Source organism: Schistocerca gregaria, chromosome 7 (assembly GCF_023897955.1).
Source record: "Schistocerca gregaria isolate iqSchGreg1 chromosome 7, iqSchGreg1.2, whole genome shotgun sequence".
NCBI lineage: Eukaryota > Metazoa > Arthropoda > Insecta > Orthoptera > Acrididae > Schistocerca > Schistocerca gregaria.
Window position 1 is genome coordinate 198,930,380 of NC_064926.1, and position 12,678 is coordinate 198,943,057.

The following is a 12,678-nucleotide window of genomic DNA, read 5'->3' on the forward strand; positions in this document are numbered from 1 at the left end:
ATGTTGGGCTACAAAAGTGTGTGTGGATGAATATTATGCATTTGGAAAACACCCCCTGGAATGCTGTTCATGAATGGCAGCACAATGGACTGTAACACAAAATTGCAGTCATTGTGTGTGGAATAACCCCAGATCGTAACTCCAGGTGTGGGTCCAGTTTGTCTAGGCCATTGACAGGTTGGTTGCAGATGCTCACCTGATCTCCTCAAAGCCGACACATATCCACACTGGCACCAAGACAAAACTAGCTTTACGAGAAAACACAACAAAAGTCCACTCTGCCCTCCAATGAGCTCTCACTCGACACCACTGAAATCCCAAAAGGCGCCGGCTTGGGGTCAGTGGAATGCACGCTACAGGGCATCAAGCTTGGAGCTGCCCTTGAAGTAAATGATTTGTAACAGTTCACGGTGCCAACTGCTGCCCGAATTGCTGTTGTAGACCCATTACAATGCACCACAGCCATACACCGAACACGATGGTCTTATCTCTTGGTAGGGCTATGTAGCTGTCTGGACACCGGTCTTGTTGTGATCGTTCATGACCACACACTGCTGCCAGCAGTCATGTAGAGTGGCTACATTCATGCCGAGTCTTTCTGCAATATCTTGGAAGCAGCATCCCTCTTGTCATAGCCCTATTACACGACCTTGTTCAAACTCATTGAGCTGTTGATAATGGTGTCTTCATCGTCTTAAAGGCATTCTGTACTAACATGAACTCACTAGGTCCAGTCATTCTGTACTAACCTGAACTCACTAGGTCCAATCACATTGGTTACTTAACACTCTCAACTGTTACAGTACATATTTAAAGCAAACCTGATTTTCAATCTCTACTAGTACCACTCTTAAGCAACCATCATGAAATTTGAATAGACATTGTCTTTCAGATGTAGAAAAACACCTGTCAACTTTCATTTATTGTGCACAACTTCTTCTTGGTGTAGGGATATTTTTTCTGTCAGTTTATCATACCAGGTGGTTATAATTAAAGTCCAGCTACTCATAGAGGTACAGCGTGGGCTGTAATTACTGTATGACAGTGAAACTTGATAGATATTTTAATGTATTAATGCAAAAACCGATTTATGCTGGAAATAATTAGTTCCAAATTTGGCCACCAGATGCAAATCTGTTGCTGGAATGCAAGAAAGACATATAGAAATTTTTCCATGTCTAATGAATTAAGAGTGGGACATTGGCAGAAAAGTTCAAACAAATGAGAAAGGCCTCATGTTGATTTAATTATTAACGACCACTTACAAAGTTTATCCTATATGCGCACCGGAGATGTTGATGAAATTCTGTACAGTATTAGAGTGCAGCTGGTTTCAAAAATTTGAACTAATTTTTTTCCAGCGTAAATCAGATCCACATTAACATATATACCGTGTTTTGCTGCCATAAATAATTAGACATACTCTGGACCTCTGTGAGCAGCTCCACTTTAATTCTAACCATACAGTTCAACCAAGTAAATAAGTAAAGCTGTATCAACCCAAAGATTGCTTTCCTAGGCACACTTCTATATTAGGTGATATGCCACTGCCTTCTTGTAACCTATGAACTGACTTTCATAGCCTGTTATGCGGTTGACCTACAAATTAATGTTGGAGCTGAACCATGGTGCAACTTGTCTTTTTTTCAGAGTGCTTGTTAAACTGTAGCTTGAATTTGATGACCTGATCGTCATTTGTACATAATTTCATATGTTATGTACATTGCACTGCATCATTACTGCATTGACATTTTGAAAGCTCCATTATACAAGGTACATAATGTTCTGATTTCTCTCAGCCTGGTCATTTTCAGAGTTTATATGTGATGCTGACAGTTACAGTTCATAAGTTTACTGGGTGCAAATAAATTGCAGTAGAATGTTGCTAAAAGCCTGGCATCATGAAATCAGTTACTGATGGTGTGGACTGCAGTGGTTCTTATTTTTTCCACGAATACTCTCTTGTAAACTTCACAGAAAGTACAGTTCATTCAAAACGTATGTTACCAAAGAACATATATGCATGTCGGTGTAGCTTTAGAAATTAACCAGAGTTGCCCAGGATGAGTAGTGAAATTTGTTGTAAACTACACTTCAGCCATTAAAATTGCAAACCCATCAAGGCATGTTGATATATACATATACATGGAAATTGTTAGCATTTCAGCACAACAGCACATACTGTATAAAGGAAACATTACACATTGGGCTTTTGATGCAGAAATCCCTTATATCTTTTGGTTGCTTCTGAGACGATTGCATTATACCTCACATAAGAATGAAAAATTTCTACTAGCACGTGCTGGAACTTGATAGTTGCAAGAGTGTGGCCTATCGAGACTGGTTTATCATCCCTGTATATTTCTGCTCACATTGATCTGTATCCCATGACTGTCATGCAAATATGGAATCAGTAGATCAGGAGGGATGAATTCCATCCATGTGTGGTCTAAATGGACATGATCTGCATAGATAGTTTGAGAACATCTAAGGCATCACAGACTATCAACATGGAGACCACTCTTGTGGCTTCGCTTAATGAGACAGCTGAGGCACACTGCCATTGATGCACTCATTGACGACACTGAAGTTGTCTTTTCAGACAAATCTCTATTTTGAATATAGCATCACAATGAATGTATCATTGTGTGGAAGCTCCGAGTAGAACATACGTTGGCAGATGGCATTTGTCATTGTCATAAGGGCCCAGCACCCTTCATGATGCTGTGGGGTTCCATTGTGTGCACAACATGGTTGTGGTTTGCATAGCTGATAATTTGAATCACGGTTGTTACCCGTTAAGACCAGTCCTCTCTCATATCTTGAGTTCTTCGTTTCGTTATCATTCGACAAGACAACATGTAACTGCATATTTTCAACTATTGTACTGACCTGTGTATTCTCCTGATCTCTCTCTTACTAAAAACATTTGTGTGCAAGTGGATGATACACTTGCAGGCCACCACTCGTCAGCCACAACAGGTGATGGGCTCCTCCATAGAGTTGAAGGAGCACAACTCAGAATGTCCAGCTGGGTTAGAGCCATTATAGCTGCCAGTGGTGATTGGTCTGTGTAAAATTTTCACATGTTGTGTAGCCCACAAACCACCTACACATTTAATCATGTATTCTTCCTACTGTATTTTGTGTTGTTGTATGTTGTGGTTTTCAGTCCAAAGATTGATGAATCTGTCCATGATACTCTGTCTTGTGCATGCCTCTTCATCTCCAAATAACTACTGCAACCTCCGTCCCTCTGAATTTTCTGACTGTATTCATCTCCTTGTCTTCTTCTACAATTTTTACCCCCCACCCCCACCCCCCTCTTCCCTCCAATACTAAACTGGTAACCCTTGATGGTTCACAATGTGTGCTACCAACTGATCTTCTAGTCGGGTTACACCACAAATTTTATTTTTCTCTATTTCTGTTCAGTTCCTCCTTATTAGTTATGCGGTCTACCCTTCTAATCTTCAGCGTTTTTCTGTAGCACAATATTTCAAAAGCTTATATTCTCTTCTTGTGTAAACTGTCTTCTATTATTCGATGTTAACAAATTTCTCTTCTTCAGAGACACTTTTCTTGCCATTGCCAGTCTAAATTTTATATCATCTCTTCTTAGGCCATAATCAGTTATTTCGCTGCTCAAATAGAAAAACACACCTGCTACTTTAAGTGTCTCATTTCCTAATTTAATTCTCTCTGCATCACCTGATTTAATTGGACTACATTCCATTATCCTTTTTTTGCTTTTGTTGGTGTTTATCTTATATCCTCCTTTCAAGGCACTATCCAGTCCCTTCAAATTCTCTTCCAAGTCCTTTGTGTCTCTGACAGAATGACAATATCATCAGCAAACTTCAGAAGTTTTTGTTTCTTCCCCTTGAACTTTTAATTCCTTCTCCAAATTTTTCTTTATTTTCCTTTAGTGCTTGCTCAGTGTGTAGATTGAATAACATCTGCGATAGGCTACAACCCTGTCTCACTCCCTTCTCAACCACTGCTTTCCTTTAATGCTCCTTGACTCTTACAATTGCCATCTGGTTTCTGTACAATATGTAAGTTCTCTTTCACTTCTTGTATTTTACCCCTTCTCCTTCGGATAGAGTATTCCACTCAGCATTGTCAAAAGCTTTCTCTAAGTCTACAAATGTTGTAAATGTAGGTTTGCCTTTCCTTAACCTACCTTCTATGAAAAGTCAGTATTGCCTCGCATGTTCCTACTGTTCTCTTGAATCCAAACTGATCTTCCCTGTGTTTGGCTTCTAGCAATTTTCCATTCTTCTGTAATGAATTTGTATTGGTATTTTGCAATTGTGACGTATTAAAATGGTAGTCCAATAACGGTAACACTTGTCGGCACCTGCTTTCTTTGGCATTGGAATTATTATATTCTTCTTGAAATCTGAGGGTACTTAGCCTGACTCAAGCTGCCCACTTGTCTTCTACTGTATTCCTTTCCCCCGTTCTAGCCAATTGTTGCCTGATACTTCTCCTGAAACTCTCAACAGCCTCTGGTGATATCAACTTATTCAGGCCCCAATCCTTAATTTCCTATCTTGTTGCAATTTCTTTAGTTATAATCTACAGTTCATAACCAATAAATTGTGGTCAGAGTCCACATCTGCCCGTGGAAATGTCTTACAATTTAAAATTGGGTCCAAAGTATCTGTCTTACCATTGTACAATCAGTCTGAAAGTTCTGGCACCTCCAGGTCTCAGCATGTGCATAACCTTCTTTCATGATTCCTAAATGCAGTATTAACGATCATTAAATATGCTCTGTGTAAAATTCTTTCAGATGGCTTCCTCTTTCATTCCTTCCCCTCATTCCATACTCACCCTCTATTTTTCCTTCTCTTCTTTTTGCTACCATTGAATTCATCCCCAATCTCAATTACACTTTCATCTCCCTCAACTACCTGAATAATTTCTTTTATGTCATGATACATTCCTTCAGTCACTTTGTTCTCGGCGGAGTTAGTTGGCATGTAAAATTGTACTATTGTGGTGAGTGTGGGCTTTGTGTCTATCTTACCTACCTAATGCGTTCACTGTATTGTTCGTTGTATCTTACCCACATTCATATTTTCTTGTTCATTATTAAACCTACTTCTGTATTACCCCTATTTGATTTTGTATTTATAAACTTGTATTCACATGACCAGAAGTCCTGCTCCTCCTGCCATCGATCTTCACTAATTCGCACTGTATCTAACTTCAAAATTTTCTGACTTACCTGTCTGATTAGGGGATCTAACATTCCAGACTCTGATCCATAGAGTGCCAGTTTTGTTACTGCTGATTTCATATTTGTGAGTAGTCCCGCCCAGAACTCCAAAATGGGACTATTTTACCCAAGAGGATCCTATCATCATTTAACCATACAGTTGATCTGCATGCCATCAGGATAAAGCATGGCTGTAGTTTCCCTTACTTTCAGCCATTCACCAGTACTAGGACAGCAAGGCTGTTTTGGTTGATGTTATAATCCCGTATCAGTCACCTCTTGGCCATTGCCCATGTAGCCACTGAAAAGCTGCTGCCCCCTTCAGAAACACATATTTGTCTGGCCTCTCAACAGATACCCCTCTGTTGTGGTTGCACCTACGATATGGCTATGTCTATTGCTGAGGCACATAGGCCACCCCACCAACAGCAAGGTCCGTGGTTCATGGGGATGCTGTACTTTTACTCACAATAAGTGAAATGTGGAAGAGAATGTAGATAAAGATTAAATAGGAGATATAATACTGCGTGAAGAGTTTGACAGAGCACTGAAAGACCTAAGTCGAAACAGGGCCCCTGCGGTTGACAACAATCCATTAGAACTACTGACAGCCTTGGGAGAGCCAGGCCTAACAAAACTCTACCATCTAGTTAGAAAGATGAATGAGACAGGCAAAATACCCTCGGACTTCAAGAAGAATGTAATAATTCCAATACCAAAGAAAGCAGGTGTTGACAGACATGAAAATTACCGAACTTTTAGTTTAATAAGCCACAGCTGCAAAATAATAACACGAATTCCTTACAGACGAACGGAAAAACTGGTAGAAGCCGACCTCGGAGCAGATCAGTTTTGATTCCGGTGAAATGTTGGAACACGCAAGGCAATACTGACCCTACGACATATCTTAGAAGAAAGATTAAGGACAGGCAAAACTACGTAGCTAGCATTTGTAGACTTAGAGAACACTTTTGACATTGTGGACAGGAATACTCTCTTTCAAATTCTGAAGGTGGCAGGGGTAAAATACAGGGAGCGAAAGGCTATTTACAATTTGTACAGAAACCAGATGGCAGTTATAAGAGCCGAGGGGCATGAAAGGGAAGCAGTGGTTGGGAAGGGAGTGTGACAGGGTTGTAGCCTCTCGCTGATGTTATTCAATCTGTATATTGAGCAAGCAGTAAAGGAAACAAAAGAAAAATTCGGAGTAGGTGTTAAAATTCATGGAGAATAAATAAAAACTTTGAGGTTTGCCGATGACATTGTAATTCTGTCAGAGACAGCAAAGGACCTGGAAGAGCAGCTGAACAGAATGGGCAGTGTCTTGAAAGGAGGATACAAGATGAACATTAACAAAAGCAAAACGAAGATAATGGAATGTAGTGGAATTAAATCGGATGATACTGCGGGAATTAGATTAGGAAATGAGATGCTTAAAGTAGTAATTGAGTTTTGCTATTTGGGGAGAAAATAACTGATGATGGTCGAAGTAGAGAGGATATAAAATGTAGACTGGCAATGGCAAGGAAAGCGTTTCTGAAGAAGAAAAATTTGTTAACATCGGGTATAGGTTTAAGTATCAGGAAGTCGTTTCTGAAAGTATTTGTATGGAGTGTAGACATGTATGGAAGTGAAACGTGGACGATAAATAGTTTGGACATGAAGAGAATAGAAGCTTTCGAAATATGATGCTGCAGGAGAATGCTGAAGATTAGATGGGTAGATCACATAACTAAAGAGGAGGTAGTGAATAGATTTGGAGAGAAGAGAAATTTGTGGCATAACTTGACTAGAAGAAGGGATTGGTTGGTAGGGCAGATTCTGAGGCATCAAGGGATCACCAGTTTAGTATTAGAGGGCAGTGTGGAGGAATCGTAGAGGGAGACCAAGAGATGAATGCACTAAACAGATTCAGAAAAATGTAGGTTGCAGTAGGTACTGGAAGATGAAGAAACTTGCACAGGATGGAATAGCATGAATAGCTGCATCAAACCAGCCTCTGGACTGAAGACCACAACAACAACAAGTGAAATGTTATTTCCTATTGTTCTTAGTGCTACAATTTTTTTCATGTAATTTATAATATTCTGACTATGAATCCAAACATATGTCGTCATATTTAAATTTCATCTGTGACATTCTGCACACTACCAGTTTGTTTGAATTTGGTGTAGTAATCTTTCTAACCCCTATATTGAGCATTTTTATTTCAGGTTATTGAGCTATTCTCAACAAAAGTGACAATAAATTTGTTCTCAACATAAGCGGGAATTAATTGCGCTCCAACAGCATATATATTATCGTTGTAAATCCCTAGCATTTTCTTATCTTAATCCTAAATTTTTGTCATTGCATCATGCATTACATGGATCAGTTTTATGAAAATACTTCTGTAGGTAATCTAGTGAAAGAAGTTGAGCAATGGGTAAGATAATTTAAGTGGATATGCAACAGATCCTCAAATTTACATTTTCTATAGTTTTCCTAACAAGATGAATGATGGTCTGTTCTTTTGGTTATTGCTTGTTTCTTATCTAAGGATTCCCATTAGCATGATAACTAAACTAATTTTCATTTTCTAATCTTTTTTTCCTTTTCTTCTAAAATATTTTACAGAAATTTTAATTATCATCATCTCCTCTGGGGGGATTGAAAATTGAGTTCCACCGAATTGTAATGAATTCATTATAAAGGGTGTCCCCCAGGTAATGCTTGCTGAGGGTATACGCTTTATGTGTGTCCACAGATATAGGAGATATAGGGTAGACGTTAAATTTTTTAGGTGAACTTGTGTACATTTTATTCAAGAATTTACTTACCTCTCCAAGAGCTATCCAAAAATTTACCAGGATGTATAATTTTTGTCGATAATACTTAGATGGGCAAACAAAAAAAGTGCACAGGTTGTGAAGAACTGAGCTGTTTACTGCCCTGATTGTACGCATTATGTACCCAGTGTAGTGCTGTAGTATATGTGTGTGTTTTGTGTGTGATTTCTGACTATTGTAAACACAGGTACTCCTCTCTGCCCCGCCCACCTCATTTGTTGTTGGTTTAGCGTACAGTATACTGCGTACCAGTGTAGTAGTGCATCACGGAAACTTAGTAATTTCATGACAGTAGTACACATTGTGAATACAATTTTTGTTGTGTAAAGGTGCATGTTGTACACACATGATGATAAGGTAGAAATGCCGCTGTTCTACGGAAAAAGTACATTGATAAGAAATTAGTAACTTACATTTTTATATTCAGTACCATTAGAGAACATTATGATTATGATGTTGTTATGTCTATCTTGTACTCTACTGTACATACCTGTAATGTAAGTTGCTGTAGGCGGACAAAATTCTGTTCAGGCACAACTACTGTACAGTAGATTATTCTCTGACAAGCCACCGCTTTCTCGATGAATATTTAGTTGTCTCATTTCTTGTCTTGATGAAACGGAAAGTTTAGATCAGGGGCGGGCAGGAATCCTGCTCATGTGCGGTGCACATGCACGTGTGCAGTAAACAGGTGTTCTGCGTGCACACAGGGGCAAGCTGGCCACCCGCTTCTCTCCCCTCCCCTCCCCACCATACCGTCTCTCCGCTTCTTCCTCTGTAATGCGTTTTGTTTCTTGGCCTGCTTTATTGAGTGAAGGATTAAGGTTAGTACGAGTGCTTGAAAGAAATCATGGTTTGAAAGAGTACCTATTACCTACGACACATTGTATTTAATTATCACAGGTGGAGTTTACAATACGTTTAATGTCTGCAACAAAATTTCTGCATACAGATAAACACAAACAGTTAAATAAATTTTCATTACTGATGTTTGCTCTTAACCAAGACTTATTAATTTTCATAACAAAAAAAAAAGTCTCTCGCAAACGTATGTCGAGCCAAACATACTATCTTCGCGGCTTCACGATGGAGACGTGGAAACTCTTGCTGTGGAAAATTGTGATAAAAATCTATTACACGTCTTGCCAAAAGGAACTTGTCTCTCATACGAGAATTACGCTGAAGAATCTACAGTGTAGATCTATTAATTCCATTTGCAAACTGGGACCAATATCATCTACAGAAACAGCAAATTGTCTCTACAACTATTCAAAAACTTGGGATTAGAATGATATATCCCCAAATCGCTTGAGAATTTCCTCTTTTATTGCACTAAGTACAGGAACATATTGAAATTTATTATAATGGCGTTCAATATTAAACTTCCGCTGACCAGCGAGAATACTGTTGCATATTATACGTTTCGAATTTTCACATTTTTGCACAAAGAAAAAAATGATTCTCCCATTCCTTTTTAAAAGATAGCAGATCTCCACTTCTTCGTTTCCTTGCTTCACTCTGCATTTTCCAGTTCTTGAAATACAACGTTCACTACGCGCTGGTCGTTTTGCTTCAGTGTCCACAGCTTAGCCTGGTACTACACTGCCGCAACCTGCCAGCTGTCACCACTGTCCCATTCGACGATTGCACGCGAGCAGCACACGTGCAGCGCTGTGTGCTCATGAGCCATGTGCAACATTTGCCTGCCCCTGGTTTAGATGCTATATCTCAGAATGATAATACAACATGAAGGGACGAAGCTGCTGAGGTTGCACGAATCCTCAAGTCAGCACACAACAAATTCAATTTGAAGGTGGTGGCTTGAAAACAAGTGCACATTGCGTTCTACAACATCGTGAAGTCCATCCTTACCATGTTCATTTACACCAAGAACTTCATGGAAATGACTGCAACAATAGGGTTCAATTTTGTCAATGGGCTCAGCAATAACTTCTGACTAATCCTATTTCTCCTCAGATGTTCTTTTTAGTGACAAGGCATCATTCTCCAACAAAGGCACTATCAGCATGAAAAATATGCATTTTTGGTTCATCACAATCCACAATGGCTCCGACTGCTAGAGCACCATTGTCCGTGGAACATTAATGTTTGGTGCAGAATTATTGGGCCTGTCTTTACAAATGGCAGCCAAAAAGGCGGACAGTATGCCCAATTTTTAAGACACATTCTTCCTGTTCTCTTGGACACTATACCTCTGAATTGGAGGGTGGTCATGTGGTATCAGCGTGATGGATGCCCTGCACATAATGTCTTATGAGCACGATGAAATCTGGCCCATGAATACCCTGTAGGTGGATTGGACGTGGCGGGACAGTCAGTTGGCCTATCTGATCTCCGGACCTTATACTGCTGGATTTTTTTCTGTGGGTGAGCAGTCAAGGGTGCTGCCTACCAAAAAGTTCCAACAACACAAGAGGGCCTGCAGCAATGTGTTGATGCTTTTACAGCCATCACAGAGGAGGGTAGCAGCAAGATGTAGGGCATCCTTCATCCCCAGAGTGACCGTATGTGTGAATGCCAATAGTCATCATTTTGAGCGTGTGAGTGCTCTGTTTTTCATGTAATGCTAGTATCACAGTGAAAGTTACTACAGCATTGTTGTAAGTACACTGTACAATAACAACATCCAATTACTCTACATTGCAGTACTGTTGCATTCAGTGTTTATTGGTAGTTTGTAAATCGTTAAAAATACCTTGAATTAATTTAATGATTTAGTTAATGAAATGCACTGAACTAACATTTAAATTAGAGAAGTTATGTATTATTTATCATTTACATAGCCACTAGTTTCATGACTAAAATAGTTCAGTGTGGTACATTTTTCAATAGCTGCTGGATAGGGTACGTGTATTCTTGAATAAAATGTACACGGTTTTATTTAAAAAAACTTAATCTCTACCCTGTATCTCCTACATCTCTGGGGATACATAAAATGTGTAACCTCAGCAAGAAGTATCCAATTATGTTAAAAAAAACCTGGGCTGAAACAATTTTTCTTTTAATGCATAAGAAAAAAGTTACTTTGTGTCAGCAAAATAAATGAGACACCCTGTAAATGTATAATAAAGATGTGTATATCTGTGTGTGTGTGTGTGTGTGAGAGAGAGAGAGAGAGAGAGAGAGAGAGAGAGAGAGAGAGAGAGAGAGATGAGTCACTGAATTGATGATCACATGCAGCCAATTATTGTTTTACAGTCTGCAAGTGTGGCACAAGAAGCTAAACAAGATGTCTCAAGTTCCTCAGTGGTGTTACCTCCAAAGCAGATTAATGGTGACATTGAACGAGGTTGGTTTTGATGTTGCTTTATGTAATGATACAAATTCTCACATAGCTTTAACTTGTGTTAGTGGTTCTGTGTTCTACAAAATATAATTGGGTGGTATGTGATATGAACTGTGCTGCACATAGTGGCATATCAGTTAGTGTCACTGGCTGAAACTAGGTGAATCACCAGTTCAAACCTGACAAAAATATCTTTTGTTTATAATGTTTGGGTACATTGAAATATTCTGTGCCTGTATAAATAGGAGCACACTCTCTCTAGGAGTTTAGTTCGTTCTGTATGTTGATGTTCGTAGTAAAGATGCTTTCAGGGCTAAGTGTTGTACTTATTATTTTGTACTTAGCTTTTGCATTTGGACTTGACTGTGGTTATGACATGATGTTGTTTGATATGTACATAGGATACTCCAGTACATTTATATCACCATGGCTCCAATTAGGCAACATAAAAGCTGTCACCTATATGGACAAGAACCAGGCAGTACTTTTATAACAAGGTCCATATATTCAGAGACCAATGGACTCCAAAAGGGCAGCAAGTCAGTTGCACATCAAGACACCCATCAGTGTTTTTGGAGATGCTGGTTAGGGTGCAACAAAATGGATGAAAGGATTTGACCAACTCGTCGTATACAACTGGTGGGATTACTTGATGTGCTATGGAAATATGTACTGTAACTTGAATTGTACAGCTCGGCAGTATTTTGAGATCATTGAAGAGAAGCTCGATAGCTGGACAAATTCCAGGCCAACCTGGAGGAAACATTCTGTGACAGTGAACAGCAAGCCTGCTTTCTGGAAGAACAATTGAAGAATAGGGCAAACGACATCAAGAGAGAATGACACAGCTGTACATAATGTAATGTTTTGGTTCTATGCCACTGAGTGAATGTGATTGTGAAACAAGCTAACAAAATCTCACACTTGATAAAAGAAATCACAGAAGACATGTACCAAGCTCTTCTGGTAAAGGATTTTACAAAAACTGAAAAATCTACCAAAAGTTGCCAGCACATCTATAAAATGCTATAGAAAAAAATGAAACGAAAGAAGTATGACCGACTTCCAAATTCCCGTGGTAATTGTGGAAGTCCACCGTGACTTTGCCACTCTCATATACCAGGCAGTAAGACGAGATACAGCAGTTTATGGCAACCAGAACTGGTGGATCAAGTAAGCAAGAGATATCAGCATAAATGTCGACCCCTTATTTCAGGAGGTGATAGAGAATGTTGAAGAAGAGGCGTATCAATCATTTGCACACATCTCTGCCACCAGTCAGACGTTTGAGGCAAGATGAATGGGGCCGTATG

At 39.3% G+C, this 12,678-nt stretch overlaps 1 protein-coding gene across 3 annotated transcripts in view; it reads left to right on the top strand.

Annotated features, from left to right (window-relative positions):
• Window positions 1-12,678, top strand: part of LOC126281938 (THO complex subunit 2) — a 292,749-nt gene that overhangs the window by 170,451 nt on the left and 109,620 nt on the right. For all 3 annotated transcript variants that reach the window (XM_049981284.1, XM_049981285.1, XM_049981286.1), the window contains exon 23: window positions 11,278-11,368. In XM_049981284.1, coding sequence (XP_049837241.1) covers window positions 11,278-11,368 — 91 coding nt within the window. The remainder of the gene's footprint in view (window positions 1-11,277; window positions 11,369-12,678) is intronic.